Raw genomic sequence first — 20,459 nt, 5'->3', positions numbered from 1 at the left:
AAGACCACCTGTCTGTTGCATGTTTTGCTTTATTTCAGGGGGTAGGAGATAGAAAGTTCCACCTTCTGACAATTAACATTATATTTCCAAGTAAAAGAGTTTTGTATCAAGATTAAATTGTGCATTTTCTTGACTTTTATTCAGATTTGCAGGAGAAACATCTTCATTAACTTTTGTCAAATGATTATTAGCTACTGTAAATGCACATTCACTTTTTACTTGGACCCAAGCTTCCTCTTTGCTCTTATTTATTTCTACCACATGCCCATAAAATTTTAATATATGAGTAATGTATTATGGATTTTATTCTAAATCACTGTTTTTGGCTGTGTTTTTCACCGAATCCTGTCTTATTCGAGCAATAATCTCATTTATAGATAACTGAACTAATTTTTTTAAAGCCTAATAGATATGAGTAAAGGATATATTTCCAATAAATTACTTTAAATAGCTAAAAATTCTTTACCAAAGCGTATAATATATGTAGGTGGTTTTTTAAATCAATCATGTACTACTAATAATTGTAATGAGAATTTAGCCCAGAGGAAAGATTTAACACTTAGAACTTTCTAGCTATAGTAAATACTAATTTAAATTTTTATACATATTCTGTTGCAGAGAAGTATGATAGTATCATCAATAAAAGACTCTCAAGTATAAACGTGTTATAATTTGACAAAATTCTGTGAGGGATATGGATGGAAATAGAATTTCGAAGGAAAAACAAACCATGTAAAAATTTATTTCAAAATAGTTTCTTTCAAAATATTTACAGGGTGTGGGAAACTACATCCCTTGCAACTATTAAACTTGTTATTAAAACAACAAAGAATGTGGAAGGGGTAAAAGTTTTGCCAAATTTTGGGGGAATACTCTAACGGAGATAATCGTACCCCCAAGGATCCTTGTAAGGGTTAAAAAGAGAAGTAGTACATGCTGAATAAGTAAATGGTGGGTCTACTTTCTTCATTAATTCCTAGGATTATTGTAAGACTAAATACTAAAATATTTCCCCCTCTCAGCAATGGTACTGGTGAAGGCTTGGAGAGCGAAGTGCCAAAGGTATGTGAAATTGCAACGCGCGCCCCTCAGGAGCCTGCGGGGACGGGAGCTTTCGGCGGGAGGGTTCGGGGTGTGTGTGGGCGCCCCCACTTCGGACCACCTTGCACTGAAGACCTCTTCTCGGACCTCACCGTGAAAGCACTAGGCGGTGGACGGAAGGATGTCGCCGCCCAGGCAGGTGCTTCGCACCCCGCCTCCCTGGGTCTCAGGCCGCGCGCCCCCGCGCGCCCCGCCCCCGTACCTCTCAGTGGAGGGGCGGGGCGACCGTGGGGGCGGGGCGACGCCGTCTCCAGAAAGGCCCGCGATTGGTGGACGGCACGGCGGCGGGGGCGGGGCGACGCCAGCTCTCCGGACAAGGGCGGGGATTGGTGGGCGGGGATTGGTGGGCGGGGCGGGCCCGCGCCGGGGGCGTGACCGGGGCACGTGGTACGGAAGCGGCGAGGCGGCAGCGGCGGGCTGGCGAGGTGCTGTTACGGACCGCTAGGCGGGGAGGCTCCTGAGGGCGGCGGCAGCGGGGCGGAGGCCGGGAGCGTGGGGCCCCGGGCCGCCTCCGGGGGAGCAGGGGAGGCTGGGCGCGGCTGTGGGGCCGAGGACACAGGCCCGCTCCGCGTGTGGCCGGCCTGACGGGAGAAGAGGGTGTCGGGTCAAAAGGCCCGCTCGGGGGTCGGGGATCTGGGGCGGCGGGGAGGACGCGCGCGTGCCGGTCTTTCGACCCTCCCTCGGCGAGGACCGCAGAAAACTAAAGCCTGTCTTTTTCAGCAGAGCCCTTGGCGGAAGCCTGAGTTTGGTGTCGCGGGACGGCCAGCGCCCGGGGGGTCAGAGGCCCGGGGTCGGGGTCTCTAGACCCCGCCCACATTTAAGGCTGCGCGTTTGCAGCTGGCAGCTCTCAGGCAGCCTCCGTTTTCTCACCTGTCAAGTGGAGTGATGCCTGGTCCCGTTTCGGCCTGCACCGAGCCCTTGAGACCCTGGGCCTCGCGGGCAGGGCCTGCGAGCCGCCCGCGCCACCGACACGGGATCCTAGTGCTGGCTCAGTGATCTGGTGCAGGTTTTATTCATGCCTTTGTCGTCCCTGGAGTTTGCAGGGAGGGGTGGCGAGAAGTAATTCTGTAGAACTGTACGTTTGGATTGAAGGTCTAGATTGGGCAAACCAGACGTCTCCACAGCTGTTTCAGTGGTTTTACACAGATTTGAAGCCATGATTCCGGCGTTTGTTTAGGGTACCATGTGCCTTGAATCAGTGCGGGACAGGATAGGGGCACTCAGAACTGGGAGAATCATTCATAGGCATTGCTGGGTGGTTCCAGGTGCTACCGTATCACTTCTTCCTCTCACACTAGTTTCACTGTTGAAGTTATGTTACTCCCCAGAACCTTAGATTCCAAGAGGAGAGTGAGGCTGGCATTTCTTTCGAGAGGGTAAATATTTGCTTTTGCTCACTCCAGCTCAGTGCTTTCACCCTAATAAATGGAGTTCACCAGGGCATATAAAAGAAGTGGTGGTGGGCTTCCCTGGTGACGCAGTGGTTGAGAGTCCACCTGCTGATGCAGGGGACACGGGTTCGTGCCCCGGTCCGGGAAGATCCCACGTGCCGCGGAGCGGCTGGGCCCGTGAGCCATGGCCGCTGAGCCTGCGCGTCCGGAGCCTGTGCTCCGCAATGGGAGAGGCTACAACAGTGAGAGGCCCGCGTACAGCAAAAAAAAAAAAAAAAAAAAAAAAAAAAGAAGTGGTGGTGAAACGGGAATAACCAGAACTGTGAGTGGGAGGGAGAAATGGACCTGGCCTGACCTCTCTTACTGGGTTAGCAGTTCAGAGGAGCAGGTGCTTTTTCTCCGGCCTTGGTGAGGTGGCCTGCGGAGCTGAACAGTTGGTCTCGGTCTCTGTTTACTCTCCTTTGATAGAAGGTGCAGCTTAGATAGTTGAATCTTTGGCTTTTGCTGGAAGGCCATTGGTTAATTGGGCCTCAAAGAACATAATATTAATGAGAATATATCACAGTGAGTGTGGGATTTGTGGCATTTAATGACCAGAAACTCAAATGAAAAGTACCTGATGTAGCATATTGTCCTGCTAAATAGGGTTTCTTTTGTGACTGAAAACTTTGACTTGTATGCTGTGCCTCTGCATTCAGGGATCCCTGTCTTTGAGGTAAGAGCCTCAGCTGAAACCCTCTGAGTTGGCTGGAAGGTTTGTGTGCTCTTTTATGGGTGTGGGAAGAGGATTGACCTTACTGAACTCACACTGCACTTCCTCGATCTGTTGCCAGGCTTTATGTCTCAGTGGATAAAGTCTCTCCTGTCTTTAGAAGTCACTTCAGAATCCTATACCAAGAAAAAGATGCTCTTCAACTCCAGTGTATCCACACGCAGGTGCTTTTCTGGCGTCCTGCTCCGTAACTACAGAGATGTAGTAGGGTCTTGTGACTCTGCAGCTGCAGTTCTGAAATACTTCCTGTCACTGCGGTGCTGAGTTTGCTCCCTGTCCCTGAGCACTTTCTTCCTGTCACTGCTGAGGTTTGAGTCTTGCCACGTGATGGAACCTGAGTTGTCAGTTGGAGGAAGGGGGGAGAACCAATTTTGAAGGCGCCAATTCCAGGATTTTCTGTGCTTCATATTGATTCCAGGTTTTAAAGAAGATGAGTCAGGACTTCCCTGGCGGTCCAGTGGTTGGGACTCCGAGCTTCCACTGCAGTGGGCACAGGTTCAGTCCCTAGTTGAGGAACTATCAATAGGATCCTGCATGCCTTGAGACACGGCCAAACAAACAAAACAGATGATGGGTCACATGATTTCTTTTCCCCTGTATTTGTAAGGTGGAGCAGGACGTGTTGGGTCGCATAGCGCAGAAACTGGATGTTAGAAAATGCACCTGGGAGGCTGGAAGTTTCTTTAATCTTAATCGGGCCCTAGTGGAGTTTCGTACGTTGTCTTGGCTGTTTCTGGGCCCAGGTTGTCAGTTTCCTTAAACTGAATTAAGATCCTCTCCTCAGGCTTTGTTTGCTGTGTTGTTGGTTTGTGGCAGGGAGACAAGATGTGACATTTTTGCTGGGAGCCTTGGAGTGATTATTTTCTCTGTGGTAATAGTAAGGGGAAGTTGTGGGCTTTAAGAGAGTAAAATTAAATTTTAAGAAACGTTTTAAAATGCCGGTATGTCAGTGCTCCTGGGGAGTACCTGCTTTTAATTTATATCAGCTTGTCTTCAACTCAGGCCCTTCCTTCGATTACCTTCCATTTGGACACACAATTCTGTGTACCTTTTCCTTCTGAAAAAAGAATGGAGATCAGCCTGAGCCTCTGACTGCTTTCCAGAACCACTGTATCTGCCGAGGTCACTTGCTGGAGTCCTCGTGACAACTGCATCCAGTGCTGGTCGGGGGGTGGAGTACAGTTTATGATCCTGCACAAGTGCCTCCAGGCCTGTTGATCAATTGGACCCTGTCTCGAGGCAGCACTGACAGATTCTTCTTCCTTCCAAGAATCTCCAAGGTCTGCGGTCTGGTTGAAAGATGTCGGCCCTCACTGCCCTGTTTAAGTACGTTGATGAGAATCAGGATCGCTACATTAAGGTAAGGGAATGTTTATTCTAGTGAGCATTCAAGTTCAGTTTAATTCCATGGCACCCAGAGAAACTTTCAAGAAGCTAACATGAATTATGCTCTTGTAATCAAGTGTTAAAAATACTGTCTAGATGGAGAAAGACCAACGCTAGTGTGATCTCACATGTGGAATCTGAAAAAGTTGCGCTCAGAGAAGTGGAGAGTCGAACGGTGGTTGCCAGGGGGTGGGGAACTGGGGAGGTGTTGGCCAAAGGGTACAAACCTCAGTTACAAGATGGGTAAGTTCTGGGGATCCAGTGTACTGCATGGTGATTATAGTCAGCAGTACTGTATTGTGTACTTGAGTAGATCTTAAGTGTTCTCACCACAAAAAAAAAGTAACTAAAAAAAAAAATAAAAAGTAACTGAAAAATGTGTATTGTCTAGAGGTCTTTTCCTCTGCTTTCTCATTACAGTATATAAGTTGGCTTTTGACAGAAACTCTTAATACATGTTTCTAGAAATGGCAAAGCTAATTGAAGATTTTTGTTTATTCTTGTGATAGATATAAAGAACTATTTACATTTAGCATGTTTTAAATGATTTGGTAATGTTATGCATTAACCTGTTTCTTGATGTTAACTTAAAGCATCATACGTTAGAATCGCCCTTGGTAGACATATTTCAGGTGAAATCTTTAGAGTTCTCATTCCAAAACTTATATTTTAGAGAACTTGGCCATTGTCAGGATGATAAATAAGCCAACTTGGACTCTGAAAATATTGGGTATTTTCTGTATCTTTCAGTTGTAATTTTGTCAGATGCAGATATAAACGTGTTTGTGGAACTTTGTACATGTTACACTCACGTCACTCCTAATGGTTAACGATTTTCCTGTCATGCTGTATAGCTCTTGGTGTAGGGTCAGTACAGACAGTCCCTTTACATCTTAAGCAAAAAGCAGATGCCATGGAGCTCTTCTTCTGTGTCTGGGCAGCATGTTCCAAATGGAGTGGCCGCAGGTAGCAAGTGACCTCTGTGGGCCTGACAGTGGCACACTTGTGAGTACTTTCCTTCCTCAAGGAGCACCTTTTCAGAATCCCATCTGCTTATTATCCACAAACAGAAACTTGCGGAATGGGTGGCCATCCAGAGCGTGTCTGCGTGGCCAGAGAAGAGAGGTGAGATCAGGAGGATGATGGAGGTCGCCGCTGCCGACATCAAGCAGCTGGGGGGCTCCGTGGAGCTGGTGGACATTGGAAACCAGAAGGTAGGTGGCCGGCAATCTCCGCGCTGCAGAGCCACAGCGAGCAGGTTTACTGAGGAGTTGATAGGACTAGGCTAGTTCTTACATGTCTTTGCTTCAGATAACCTGCTGGTCTTTCAAACAAACAAAGAAGGCCTGATTTGGATGCTAAACTGTGATTTCTTGAGCTGGATTAGAGAGAGATTTGTGATACTCATCACTGTTCTCCAGGGAGGAGAACTGTTGAGTGTTATCTAAGCAGAAGTTAACATAATGGCCATTCTGAGGCGAGCTGACATTCCTTCCCAGAAGTCAGTCAGCCTTCAGACCAGGAAGCTGCTCTTTGCCAATCAGATGCAAAACTAATGGAGACTCCCACTCACACCCACTGTGTCCCCAGTTGGTAGAAACAGCACTTTTCATGACTTGGTTCCTGGAAAAGGGCTACTTTATGTGTGGGACTTGGGGCTCAGTTGCATTTTAATGCAGGTTTCTGACAGATTCTAACTTGAATGAACAGTCTCATTTTATGGTACATTATTCCACTATTTTCCTTTCAGATGATTTCAGTCCCGTGTTAATTACATGTTTCATGGCATGCATTTTCAAAGTTTGCAACGCTCTTTTGTGTTGCAGTGATAACTGGGTTTGGTTTATCTTGGTTCTCTTGCCTGATGATTTATGTGTCTGTTGAAACCATATCCTGGGATTTCAGATGTGGACACTCAGCTCTTTTCATAAATGGAAGGACCCAGAGGCCCAGGTGGGCTCTGTCGCCCTGGGAACCAATAAAAGGCCCACGGCAAAGGAGGTTAAAATCTGGGCCTTCCGCTTCCCAGTCCAGTGTTGTTTGTGTGAGATTTCTTCTGACCACAGACTTAATAGTTAACTGAAGATTACGTAAGACACCTTAGAGCTTCATGGCACTTTGCCCACTCATGAGAGGCTAAACCAGGTTTCTTTGAGTTAGTTTCTGTTAGGAGCATACTTGACTTGCTTCCTCTTCCTTTTTTCCTAATACATTAAAAAAAAATCTAGGTGGCAAATAATTTTTAAGAGTTGTTTTGTTAAAATATATGGATCTATTCTGTTTAACACGGATGTAACAGTGCGGTTCTTCAGAAACGACCTTCCATGAAAGACTAAATGACTGCCACACTCTTTGAGTTCCATGATGCCTACTTTTATCAGGGAAGGAGCTGGCAGCTTTCATCACTGTTAGAGAAGCTCTGCCAAGTCCTCGTGGGGCGCAGCCATAGCGCATCAGTTCATCTGGCAGCGGTGTTGCCCTTTTCTGGAGGTGGTGGTGACTTGGGGCAGGTGTGGGGTGGCCGTCAGCACTTGTACGCGCAGAAGCTGGGGTACCTTCAGGCTCACGGAGGAGAGATGATGTTGGGAGCCCGGTCCCTGCTGGGCAAGGCTCAGGGGCCGGTGTGATGGTGGGAGGGCTGATTTGGGGCTCTTGGGGCCTCCCTGCCAGGGTCGGTGCAGGAGCCATCACGTCCAGCCTGCCTGCAGCCCAGCGCTGCCCCGGGCGGTGGCGGGCCCCGTCCCTGAGGGCCCAAGCACCAGACAGAGGAGCTCAGCAAATGGGACAGTCATGGCTCGTGAGCAGAGCAGTGACGGAAGAGCCCCCGGCGCCAGTGCAGTGGGTCAGGGGTCGGGAGCTGGACTCGTGTGGTGGCTGTTAGAATGGGTGGAAAGGAGGGAGACACGAGGACCCTGTGTCACAGACTTGTGCCCACACAGGTGCTGGGAGAGGACAGCACGTTCTCCCTGTAAACACATCACTGTGTCCCTCGCCCAGGCCTTGTCCTGTGACATCTGAGTAAGTGGGGAAGCCCAGAGAGAGATTTGCAATTTGCGGCATGAGTATCTATGGGCCCAAGTGGCTTCTTAGAAAATGCTGAAGTGTTTCGGAGGAGCTGCCTGGAGCAGAGATTTATTTAGAGAAAGTCTGTTGTTTAAAAATCACTTTCCTATGAGGCGAGCTAAGGGCCAGCTGGGACTGCAGCGCTCCGTGTCTTGTGTGACCAGGTCAGGGCATTTGGTTTCGAGCACGGTTCTTTGCCCTGGTGGCTACAGGCCGTCCTCGCGAGGACACAGCCCCAGGGCAGCTCGCGTGCGTGCGTGGCGAGGTGGAGTCCAGGATTGCGCATGGGCAGCTGCAGGGTCAGCAGCAGTTACTTAAGTTGGCATTTATGAGTCGGGTGTACTGGAAAGACAGATCCTGTATCCTGAGAGCACTCGGCGGCCTGGAACGTTCCCTGATGCGTGCGCGGACACGTAGAGGTGCTTAGTGCCCCTGGGAGTTTGGAGAAGGACACTTATACCGGCCCATCACCAGCTTTGTACTGATTTGCTTGTCGGTTTTAGCTGCTGCTCATTTTACCTCTTAATTGTAAGTTGTTACCATAGTTTCATTACCAGTTAGGTTTGTGTGTTCTGTTTAGTTATGTATGTTTTCAGAGCGTTTTCTAATAACTAGCCTGACACCCAGGTGTGTGATGGCTCCTCTGTGACTCATCCTCGCTCTTGCAGTTGAAGCTCAGGACGTGCTCCTTTCACCCTCCCTGCCGTTGGGGCACTTCGTAAGGACCTCGGGTTGTCCTCTTGGACTGCAGGAAGGGCGGGGAGGATGGGGTGCCGGATATTTTGCAGGGCCTTTAGTGGGCCGTGGCTTACCATGAAAGGTGCAGACGCCCAGCTGATGTGAATGTTGGAAGGGACCGGAGTTTGATGTGGGGCTTGGCACTGACTTGCCTTCGTACACCTGCATTTCTACCCTAGATGAGGAGGGAATCCTGTGGTTAATATCTGTACCCCGTTCTTAGGGGACTGGGAGGCTGCGGCCTTTGGGAGAAGGCTCAGAAGGCGTCCCAGCTACTGCGGCTTGATGCAGTGTGGCCTCCTGCAAGTTGCAGTTCCTCACACCCTGGTCTATGGCCCTTTCTGTGCATGATTGTAATTTACATAAAAAACTTTAAAGTGTATCTTCTGCTTTAAGATTACAGGCGTTTTTATACATTATTTTAGAAAATAATGAACTAAGCTGCATCCCAAACTCAGCCTTTGTAATATGTTTTGTTACATAAAAGTTTTTTTTGAAAATCAACCTTAAAAATTGACCAAGCCACCTGCAGTTGGTAAACGTAATTCACTCTCTGTGCTCTGATGAGATGGGGCGCGTTCGGGGTGGTGTGGCCGTAGTCCAGTCTCTGTGCTCCGGATTATGGGAAAGTGTATTCTTGTTGATTAATGACTCGGTTGAACAGTGTGGTCTTGAGCTCTGCAATAGAAGTGGTTGATGAGAACACACAAGATTGTCCAGGGCACGTTGATACATCTGCTGTCAACACCACCCTCTTCACACAAAGCCTGTCCTCCACGGCCTCCTCTCCTCCCCCAGCTCCCTGATGGCTCGGAGATACCACTTCCGCCCATCTTACTCGGCACACTGGGCTCCGACCCGCAGAAGAAAACGGTGTGCATTTATGGACATCTGGACGTGCAGCCGGCAGCCCTGGAGGACGGCTGGGACAGCGAGCCCTTCACCTTGGTGGAGCGAGACGGTAGGGACGCTTCCCCGAGGAAGAGGACTTGTGGCATTTGCTTAGGAGGTACACCCGTGGCCTCTGGGTTGTCTTTCCAGAGCTGGCTGTTTGTACACGATCTAGAAATTGGGTTCTGGAAGCCTCATGCGTGTGCATCCATCCTTGAAACCTCCAAAAGCCTTCCTTTCTTTGTGGAACCAGGTCTCTGGGGCCTTGGGCCTGCTGGGCTTCCCTCTCCTGCTGCTGACACTTTCCCAGGAAGCCCGATCTGAATTGAGGCGGTGCAGCCTCCCAAAACCTGGGATCCAAACCTGATACGATTCGTAGCTGCTTCCGTGGCACATTTTAGCAGCTCCCGTCAGGGTTTAGGGAAGCGTCGGCCTTTCCCCAATGCCTGCTGCCCTGGTGAGGATGGCAGTGATGGCTCAGCGATGCCATCGAGGGCTCCTGGGCTGGGCCCCGTGGGCACCTCGCGCACCTCTTCACGGCCCCCCGCACTGGCCCCTCTTCTCGCTGCCCCCCAACCTGCCCCGGGTAAAGGCTCCTCCTGCCTTTGTCACTGAACCTCACGTTTCCGCACTGGATGCAGCCTTTCGCCACATGGAGCAGCCCCTTCGTTTGTGCCTCGTCCCCTTGGGCCGAGTCCAGACCGTCTTTAAAAAAAAAAAAAGCCTTTCTTGTGGGACACGCTGAGTTTCTGTTGGAGCTTCCCCAGCTCAGGGACAGTCACGTCATTGCTGTGCACAGCGGTCCTCAGGGTGCACTTGCTAACGTGTCCTCAGTCCAGGGCCTGGGCCCCCGCCCTTCCTCTCGTCCCCTCTCCTCTCTCCCAGCGGCGGCCCTCCTCCCCTCCCCTCTGCACCAGGACCCCCCAGAGGTCATCCTCGTCCTGCCCCTTCTCTTCCCCTTGCAAGGCCCTCCCCTGGCCTGTGGAGGCGGGTCCTGCACCACCTCCCGCCCTGCCCCACAGCGGTGCCTCTTGGGGGACCCAGTGGGCCCCATCTTCTCTCCCCTCATTGCGCCTCCTCCCGTGCCAGCCCTGGTCTCCTACTGCTCAGCCCCTCCCTGACAGCCCACCCCCAGACAGACATACAGACACGCAGGATGGAAGAACCTGGAGCGCCCCGTAGCCCGGAGAAGCTGCCCCCACACGGCTGCTGGCGTGCCGGGCCGGGGGTGGGCGCTCTCGGCCTGTGTCCACCTCGGCCCGCACAGCGCCGCTCCCTGGGGTCGCTGGGTCAGTGTTTGCCACAGGGATGAGGATGCGTCTTAGAAGAGCTTTTTAGCTTTTGTGAAAAGCAGATTTACTTTAAAAAAGAAATCCCCAAGGCAGTGATGGCTTTAAGCCCCACACGCCCACTTTGGGGTGGGTCAGGTTGACCTGCCGAACGTTGAAAACAGGCTAAGGGTGAGGAGAACAGAGGACCGACTGACCGGGACAGACTGAGGCCGGGAGGGGCCCCCTGAGCACGCGGCACCCGGGATTCTGGCCTCCCTCGGGCCTTACGCTGCGTCCTGTCTGGGAGGGGGGTCTGGGCTTGTTTCCCTCGTGTCCTTCAAGGTGGCCAACGCCTAGCCCAGACACCCGCCTTTGTACGGGGGTCCCAGAGGTGGCTGTGCAGAGGGGAGGTGACTGGTTACACTGGGGAGGGGCAACATCCTGTCCTTTAGTGATAACCTAGAGAGGTACGTGACGAACGTCAGTTCTGTTCTTCATCAAACTGGGCTGTGGTGTGGGTGAGACTGTGGTTCTCCTTGGTCGGTGCACCTGCATCCAGCCAGGTTTCCCTCACCCGCTGCTGCCGGCTGGCTGTGGACTGGATTTTAACACCCTAGCCAAGTGGCAGTGGTCCCGCGGAGCTGGGTTTGCAGCCCGTGCCCTGAGGCGGTGGGGACCTTGGCTGCACTCCCGCGCTGCTCTTAGATCGGGCGAGTTCTCTGGAAGATCCTAACAATCGTGTTGGGTGGAGACTCGGGGCTTCTGATAGAATGGGAACGGGGCTTCTGACACGAGGAAGAGGCTTAGGACGGCTGCGTGGGGTCGTGCTGGGATGTCGTCAGATGTTCACTGAGAGGTGCTCCTTTCTGTGCGCTGCGACCATCACCTGATGAACTTGCTGGTTGCTGTTCCAGGCAAACTGTACGGGAGAGGAGCCACCGATGATAAGGGGCCAGTGGCCGGCTGGATGAACGCCCTGGAAGCCTTCCAGAAAACGTGTCAGGTACGCTGCCCACATCTAGCGCCCGATTCACCTGCTCCACCTGGGGGTGCAGAGTGGGACTTTCTGTTCCCAGAACAGCCCGTAAAGATCAAAGAGCACGGGCCAGGAGACAGCAGGCTTCCCCCGCCAAACTGTATCAGCACAGCTGGGTCATCTTCCAGTTTATAGGTTGTTTTCCAGTTTGAGGAAACATTGAAGGTGCATTGGTTTTACAGTTGTCCCAAGGTCACCCTGTTGGTGACTCAGCAGGGACCCAGGCAGGTGAGAGTTCTGGGCTCTGACCGCGCCTGGGAAGTGGGTGCTTGCCAGGGCGTGACCCAGGCCCTGTGCTAGCCGACAAACCCTTACTTTCTCTGTGTGGTTTTTATCCTCCTAAAAGTAAGTTTGATTTTTAAAAATATATTTCCTTAAGTGAAACATCTGCTCCTTGTTGAAAGTTTGTAAAATACAGAAAAGTAGAGAGAAAAAAGAGGTGCCTAGAATCCAGGCCTCAGAGACTTAACATTTTGTTACTGACCAATCTTCTCGAGAATTCTTTTAAATCTAATTGTGACCATAACGTATAGGCAGTTTCTGCATCCTGCTTTTATCTTGTGTTGTGATAAGAATGATGAGACAAGCATTTTTGTCAGGACGTGCGGTGGTAGATCTGAAAAGGTTCGAGGGAGCTGGGCTCGGGCTGGGAAGGCCCCTCTCCTCCAGGGCCCCTGGGATCAGCGCGTGGCCAAGCAGAGGGGTGGCCGTGTGCAGGGCAGAGCTGCCCAGCGCACCTCCCCTCACCCCTGTTCCACTGGAGTGGCAGGGGGGGCGGTGCGTGTGGTGAGCAGCACTGTCTGGGGGCAGCTCTGAGCTAGGACCCCGCAGACCTGAGTCCATACAGGCCCAGCCTTCCGTGGCCTTTGGCATCGCCTCGCTCAAGTGTGGCTTCACGTTCTGTCCTGTGGAAGGGCCACGTGCCTCACAGCACAGCCTTGGGGAGACCTGGAAGGCCACCGAGCAGGAGCCAGGTGGCATCTTAGGGTCACTGTCAGCTCTGGAGGAAAAGGGCCTACAGTGCGTGGAGCGCCTTCTGAACTGGGGGAAGCGCTCTCTCGCTCTTGCGTGTGCTGCTGGTGGCCGCGCAGATGAAGGCTCCGGCTGTCTGTGTCGTGGCCTTTGTTTTAGAGGGAGCGGCTCAGCTTTGCTGGAGACGCAGATTCGCGCTGGGTGAGCGCAGAGACCCCAACGAGTGGCACATGTGGTCGGGCTGGGAGCTCCTTGGAAGGAGTCCTTCTAAGGGTGACCGGCTTAAGCCACGCTTGTCCCCTGGTGGCCCAGTGCCTGGGTACTGAGGGTCTGTGTGGGCCACACACAGCCTGCCCAGTGGTGGGTCTGGAGGAAGTCGGTTATTTGAAATTCGTGACTTCACAACATTGGGTGGCTTCCTGGCTGTTGCTTCTAAGTCCGTGCGTGCTGAGTACCTTCCTTCACCGGTCTCCTGCCCAGGAAGTCCCCGTCAACGTCCGCTTCTGTCTGGAGGGCATGGAGGAGTCTGGCTCTGAAGGCCTAGACTCGCTGATCTTTGCCCAGAAGGACGCGTTCTTTAAGGATGTGGACTACGTCTGCATCTCCGACAACTACTGGCTGGGGAAGAACAAGCCCTGCATCACCTACGGGCTCCGGGGCATCTGCTACTTCTTCATCGAGGTGTGTGCCGAGTCGTGCAGGGAGCAGCTGGGAGGGCTCTGGGTGCCCACGCTTTCTCCTGTGGTTGGCGTTTCCAGAGTTCTGGCATTTAGGAAGCACCTTGCTTTGCTTGTTGAGGGAGCAGATTTTGATTTTGAAAATGGTCGTGTGAATGTTCTTTGCTCACTTTACTGTCGCATGGTAAGAACGGGCTCCCGTGAGCAGCCAAGCAGGGTGGCCGTGTGTCCGCAGGTGGAATGCAGCAACAGGGACCTGCACTCCGGCGTGTACGGCGGCTCGGTGCACGAGGCCATGACCGACCTCATCATGCTGATGGGTGAGCGTGGGCTCCGTCACCGCGTGGCAGTTGGGCAGGAGGTTGGTGCGGGCACTGCTTCCAGGCTGCTTCATGCCTTCTGTCCCTCCCTCCCCCCCCGCGACTGACTGTTCCCTTTAAAAGACCCCCATGCTTCATTTCTGCCTCCCCTCTCCCCCACGGCGTCTCCGTGGCCCGACTCGGGCACCCCACCTGCCCTGTCACCTGGCATCACGGCGGTCCTTCCTCTGGACGCCGTTGTGTCTTACGTCCCTGGAGGGCGTCTGCCTCGGTCTAGTTGACACTGTGACTGGCCGCAGCGGTCTCCTGTGCACTCAGCCCTTTTGAGAGTGAGGCCACGGCTGCCTTGCCCGGTGTCCCCCTGGCGCACGGCCTCGGCCCGCCGTGTGCTCAGTCCTGTTTCCTTCCCTGGCGGGCGGCGGCTGCCCTGCATGGAGTCGACTTTTCTGGGACTGGAGTCTACCCTGCCCTACTCGGTTTTCCGTCCTCAGCGTGGGAGCAGGTAGTTTCTCGTGGGACGTGCCTTGAACAGGACATGATGGACAGAGGAGTGGTTTTCAGGGCGGGCCTGCGGGAGCCCGTTTGCTCCGTGTGTATCCTGCTCCGCGACCGTGGGCGGCTCACCTACCTTCCGTGTCTCCATCCCTTTATCTTACACGGAAGGTGACCCCGCTCTCCTCCCTGGGTTGTTACGGTAACAAAACGGCTTAAGAAGTGCGTGCATGCCGAGTGCCCATCCTCTCCGCTCCTCCAGGTTCCTTGATGGACCGGAAGGGGAGGATCCTTGTCCCCGGCATCAGTGAGGCAGTGGCCTCCGTGACGGACGAGGAGCTGGAGCTCTACGACAAGATCGACTTCGACCTGGAGGAGTACGCCCGGGATGTGGGGACAGAGACCCTGCTGCATGACTGCAAGGTGCTGCCCGGGCGCCGCGAGGCCTGCCTCCGCCAGGCTGGCAGCGTCCCCGGTCCTGGGGCCCCGGGGAGGAGGCTGAGGGCTGGGCGGACTCGGGCGCACCCTGGGCACGGGAGCAGCAGGACGGTGCAGGCGCCGGAAGGCACCACGCGCCAGGCTGGGAGCTGGGAGCTCTTTAACGTGTCAGATGTCGACTGTGGAGAGCTCGGAGCTGGGGCACGTCTGCAGAGAGGCGGGGGCTTTTCCTCATTTGCACGCGCGGGGAAGTCGCTTTACCACCCGGCCCAGAGATGATTTAAGCCGTTCCTGATGGAGCTGGGTGCTGAGGTGGAAACCATTTGCACAAAACGTTTACTTAACTGTCAGGAGAAAATCATGTTGTGACTTTTCTCTTAATTAGCTTAGTTCCTGGTTTCTAAGGTGTGAATGTAAGTTCACGTGGTTAACTAAGCTTTCATTGAGCCGCAGCGGCAGGCCTTGGGCAGGCAGGAGGGGCACAACCGGGCTTGGCTCTTGAGTGTCACCTCTCCAGGTGACAGACGGGCAGAGAAGCTTAGGGGGTGTGCGGAGGCCACGGTGGGGTGGTCTGGCGCCTGGGGGCAGGGGGGAGGCCTCCTTAGACAGGAGTGCCACGGGGCCTGCAGGAGACAGGCGGGGCCGAGCGGCAGAGCGGGCTCAGCTGTCCCGCTCGTGGGCGGCCAGTGAGGCCCGGGGTTCGGAGTGAAGATGCCTGACGGAAAGGCCTCTGATCTGCCGAGGAGCGCGTGCGCTGTCCTGGACGACGGCGGTGTGACTGGTGTTGAGTAGAGGGACGCGCTGATGAGACCTCTCTGGGGACAGACTGTGGGCGGGGGTGTGGCAGCATAGGGGCTGAGGCACTGGGGCTGGGGGGCCGTGAGGCTGCAGGGGGCGCTGGGGGGACGGGGAGGCAGGACTTGGGACCCCTCAGGCTCAGGACACATCGGAGAGGACCGAGCGGAGTAAGGATTTCACAGGCAGAGCCGAGACGGGTCCCTCGCGGACGGTAGTTGGTTAGGTCCTGACGCCGTGACCAAGAGAGACTAGTCCCGGGGTAGGGACGAGTCTGGGGAAGGTTGGGCTATGGACACATTTGCATTTCCTCCTGCCCCGCTGCCTTGCGGTAACGTTTGCCCTTGCGTGAGGTGCCTGCTAAAGGGCCGTGTCTGCTCCTTCCAGCTGTCACTGGGCTCTTTGGTTCACAGACATGTCCAGAGTTACGTGCTGAGTCGCAGAGGAAGCCCAGGGGTTCGGGCGGCGGCGTGTCCTCTCCTGATGACGTCGCGTGCCTCCGCTGGGACGAGAGGGGCCGTGTCGAGTAGACGCTCGCGAGACGGGGGGCTGCCTTGTGCCAGTCCCCAGGGCAGAAACTGCCGGGCTTGTCCGTGGGCACTGGCCTAGGACGTGGTGCACGGCCTGGCTTGCCCTCCTCGGGGAGCTCGCCCCACCCTCGGTGTCCTGTGAGCCCGGGACCTAGGATGGCCGGGGTCATGCCTCCCTCCCCCTCCTGGTGCCCCTGGCTCTGCAACAGCCCGCATATGCGTGGGGCCGGCCAGAACACCGTGGCTTCTGTGTGGTCAGCTCTGTTGACCCGGGCGGTGCGGACTCACTGGGAGGCGCGGAGAGGACACGCTTGCAGCCATCCTGGACGCGCAGGGCCCCCGCTTGGGGGTCTGTTGTAGCGGCTGCTGGGTCGCTCTTGCCTTCCTGATGGTGTGTGGACCCCAGGCCGGCCGGGCTCCTCCATGAGCAGGCGGTGCCGTCTCCGACCCACTTTGTCGTCTTTCTGCAGAAAGACATCCTGATGCACAGATGGCGGTACCCGTCCCTCTCCTTCCACGGGATCGAAGGTGCCTTCTCTGGGTCGGGGGCCAAGACCGTGATTCCTCGCAAGGTGGTCGGCAAGTTCTCCATCAGGCTCGTGCCAGACATGACTCCTGAAGTGGTCACCGAGCAGGCACGTGGGGCGCGGGGGCGCGGGGAGGGCGTGCCGTGCGTGCAGCGCCTGCCGCCGGGGCTCTGGGCAGCAGGAGAGCGCGCCTCCGCCCGCGCAGCCCTGTCCTTGGCTCTCGCCAGCTCAGCGATTGCTGGGATAAGCAGTTCAGAGCTAATCAGAGGTAAAGGTTGTATGAAAAGGCATCCTGTGCGATTGGCCTCTGTCACTGCTGAGGCGTGCTAAAATCTCACCTCTGACCTCATCCAGAGGCTCAAGGCAGTTGCTGACTTTGGGCTGCATGTGTTCTGGTGGGAGTCCACGGGCCTTTGGTCCCTGGTGAGCGGCAGAGGGGGAAGAGTCCAGAGGGGGAGAATCCAGAGTGGGGCAGCGTCTGGTATCTGAAAGTCAGCCAGGCTTGCGGGGAGCAGTCCCTCGTCCTCACCTGGGAAGGTTTCATGGAGAGACAGAGTCAGGACCTTCCCTGTTGGGAGGGGAAACTGAGGGCCACTCTCCAAGCCTAGGACTGAGATTTTCTCATCATGAGGTGACCCTGGGTCAGCACCTGGCTCTGTTTTTGCTTTAGATATAATCATTTTTGTAAAGCAAGTTAAGGGACGTGTTCTTTAAACTTGCTTTAAGTGTTATCATCATATGGGATTTAAATATTAACATCATATGGGAATATCTACGTAGAGGGTGAATTGCTTGAAATTAAAACATTACCTTTTACCTTAAATAACTGAAGTTTGTTTCATGATAAAATCCCTCTTTCTGCTATCGTAGTTATGCAGATCAGTGTTTAGCAGCAGCAAATGAGACTCATTGTAGACCCATAGACTCACTGTAGACCCCTTATAGACCCATTGTAGACGACTGTGGGCTCACCCCCAGAGACTGCTGTGGAGTAGATCCCCAGCACTAGATCAGAGGCCAGGCTTGTAAGACACTGTCTCTCCTGCCTGTGCTTCAGGTTACGAGCTACTTGACCAAGAAGTTTGCTGAACTGGACAGTCCCAACAAGTTCAAGGTGTACCTGGGCCACGGTGGGAAGCCCTGGGTATCCGACTTCAACCACCCTCATTACTTGGCTGGGAGAAGAGCCCTGAAGACAGGTCAGACGTCCTCTTTGGGGGCTGATAGGCGCTGGTGGATTGTGGGCGTGTGGCTGTGTTGGCTCTGTCTCTGTGCGGGCTGGGCTGTGCCACCTCCAACCTTGAGAGCGGGGCTGCTGGTCTGGACTTGGGGTTGCGGGCCAGTAGATCTGTGGCGGATCCCTGGCCTCGCAGCCCTAAAGCTCAGTGTCTTTTATTCCATTCTCCCTCAGTTTTTGGTGTTGAGCCGGACTTGACCAGGGAAGGCGGCAGTATTCCTGTGACTTTGACATTTCAGGAGGCCACGGGGAAGAATGTCATGCTGTTGCCCGTGGGGTCAGCAGATGACGGAGCCCACTCCCAGAATGAGAAGCTCAACAGGTGAGGGCAGAAAAGAGGGGCCGTCTTGGGATGACTGGGGTGGGCCAGTCAGGGACTGAGGCAAAGAAAGGCCCTGCTTGGAGGGCAGGGGGAGAGCACAGAGCCCTGGGTGTTAGGACACAAGGTGGAGACTTTGCATCCAGACAGACAGGGAGCAGCTGTGGTCCAGTAAGGCCCTTCACACTAAGTACCAGGTGAGAGCCGCACGTTCCGTTAGACCAGGACCAGGGATGGTCCCTGGTGGGGCAGTCGGACTGGACTTGAGAACCAAGGCAAGCAGCACTCAGGGCCAGCACGCTGGGACGGTGGGACTTCCGCTTCCGGGAGGAATGCAGCATGTGTGCCCGGCCCTCGGGACACCAGCCAGCGTAGTGACTGTTCCTCCCTGTCAGGCACAACTACATTGAAGGCACCAAGATGCTGGCTGCGTACCTGTACGAAGTGTCCCAGCTGAAGAACTGAGCACCGCCCTCCTCCCATCACCTCGCGCTCTTCCCGTCGCTCAGGAACGTGGAAGCCCGTCTCTCTCCTTTCCCTCTCGTCAGATTCTCCAGGCATCCGGCAGTGGACACGAGACCACATCTCAGGATGGAGTGAACCTATCCCGGCAGCGATCAACGTTCAGTCCTGGGGGCTTGTAAACGACCCTGGGTGACAGCTGAATCCTCAGTGGTGTCTCCAGAAAATAGCCGAGGCCTAAAAGCACAGGTGCTTCTGTAGAAAGTTCTGGTCGATGTCTCCTGGGCTGAAGAGAGGCCTTGGTGCTTCCTGGTCCCACCTCTGCCCCCAGAGCCAGGGTCGCACACACCTGGAGCATTGAGTCGCGGGCACCTGGTGCCTCGAGGTCCATCCTTTCTGTCCGCTGCTGTCTTGGGCACATTCTGTCCTTTTCTCGAGACCTTAACTGTTACTGGTGTTCCACATCTTCTCTTTACTGCGATCCCTCAAAACCTAAACCTGCTGGGAGGGTTATCTGATCTCAATCTGAGTTGCTAAATAAAAAATAAAAACTGAGCCTCTGGAGGAGCTGCTGCCTGTGCGCCTTTCTCTGCGCAGCCCCGTGCCCGTGCGCGGTGAGGTATGCGGTGCGGGCTGGCGGGTTGAGGGCCGGGCTCAGAACGCCGGTGCCCGTCTCGCTCGTCCTCTCCTGTCCCCACTCCTGGTGCTGCCGAGCCACAGAAGAGCCTATCAGACTGGTTTAAACCGCAGAGTCCCCCGGCCCAGCTGATGGAGGAGGCCACACTAAACTCCCCCGAAGGAACCGGGCCCTTGTTTATCGTGAAGTCTGTGTTTTGTCTACTTTGCTGACCCTCCTGACTCATAGGCCGGGACTGGCATGGGGGACGGGGGTGATGTTTGTTGGGCCCTGTCACACCTGACACTTAACGGGGTGGAGTGGAAGCCATGCTTTCAGCCCCTGGATCTCTCCTTCACTGCCCGGGTCCTCCTCAGCCCTGGAGTCACCTCCACAGTGTCCTCAGCAGTGTTGTGAGCTGCAGCCTCCTTATCTCCATCCTTACCACTCATGCTGCTAGGCCTTGGGGAGGCTTGTCCAGGAAAACAGTCTGGTACCAGTCACCCTGCGCCCTCCAGGGACTGAGTCCTTGGAGCTACCTGCTCAGGGTCAGTGCACTTTAACTCTAGTTTCAAGTTAGGGGCAGAAGCTTTACTCGGTGCTCGTGAAATGCATTCATCCCACTGTTCCGTGGGAGGAGAGGCATTCCCCAACTGTGACCCTGAATGGTGTTACTCCACGGCAGGAAGCTGACCGCTAACAAGAATACCCTGCCTGGTCTTATTTAGAAAAAGAGAACTTACTGGGCTGCGTTCTTGACCCAGAAGAGAAGGAGCTGAGAGGAGTCCCGACCTGAAGGAAAGCTGAGCGTCTCCGTGCGACCAAGGGAAAGTCATAGTTCCTTTGCTCTTGCTTTTTGGCCACGGCATCAGGAAAGCGTGGTAGACCTGTCAGGATCCTTAAACCACATGTATTAGGCCGCTGTGACCGCGACGACACAGTCTTCAAGGTGATGACAGTTTTCTCGGGCAGGCGGGGCTCCCCGGCTTCAACGTCAAGGTCGTGGCCTCTGCTCCAGCCTGCAGCCCCAGCCTGTAGGAAGGAGGGATGGGGGAAGACAGGCTTCCTCGCTTCTGGGCACCGTGCAGAGTTCGCATCTTTCTCAGGTAGTCACACAGCAACTCCTAACTGCACAAGAGGCAGGAAACGTGTGGATGACGTTTCTATCGCTGCAGGAGAGGAAAGACATACTGGGGAGCCAACAGTGTGGACGGGGACCCAGACGTTGCATGGATTTGGTCCCATGGCCCCAGCCGTTCGTGTGGGAGAGACCAGGGACTAACCCCGCCCAGGGATAACTGGCTCCCAGGCCTGGGGTGATTTGAAAGTTCTCCCCAGCACACTCTAAGTGCTTTGGAGACTCACAGCCTGTTAGTGGTTGAATTGCATCCCTTCAAAATCTGTATTAAAATCCTAACCCCCAGT

General features: G+C 54.4%; 1 protein-coding gene across 5 annotated transcripts; it reads left to right on the top strand.

Moving 5' to 3' along the window:
- Positions 1-1,502: 1,502 nt before the first annotated feature.
- Positions 1,503-18,985, top strand: CNDP2 (carnosine dipeptidase 2). 5 transcript variants are annotated; one of them, XM_060170483.1, is made up of 12 exons: positions 1,503-1,521; positions 4,535-4,624; positions 5,721-5,864; positions 9,250-9,412; positions 11,528-11,616; positions 13,102-13,302; positions 13,534-13,618; positions 14,373-14,533; positions 16,344-16,508; positions 17,458-17,599; positions 17,812-17,959; positions 18,352-18,985. In XM_060170483.1, the coding sequence occupies exons 2-12, from the start codon at positions 4,565-4,567 to the stop codon at positions 18,419-18,421; spliced, it is 1,428 nt and encodes a 475-aa protein (XP_060026466.1). In that variant the 5' UTR covers positions 1,503-1,521; positions 4,535-4,564; the 3' UTR covers positions 18,422-18,985. The 5 variants fall into 5 exon arrangements, with proteins under 5 accessions (XP_060026466.1, XP_060026465.1, XP_060026463.1 ...); XM_060170482.1 differs by lacking the exon at positions 1,503-1,521 and adding an exon at positions 1,555-2,101; XM_060170480.1 differs by lacking the exon at positions 1,503-1,521 and adding an exon at positions 2,778-2,814.
- The last annotated feature ends 1,474 nt before the right edge of the window (positions 18,986-20,459 follow it).

This window comes from Lagenorhynchus albirostris, chromosome 14, assembly GCF_949774975.1.
Source record: "Lagenorhynchus albirostris chromosome 14, mLagAlb1.1, whole genome shotgun sequence".
Lineage (NCBI taxonomy): Eukaryota > Metazoa > Chordata > Mammalia > Artiodactyla > Delphinidae > Lagenorhynchus > Lagenorhynchus albirostris.
The sequence above is the reverse complement of the archived record's forward strand: the minus strand, read 5'-3'. Positions and strand labels throughout refer to the sequence as shown.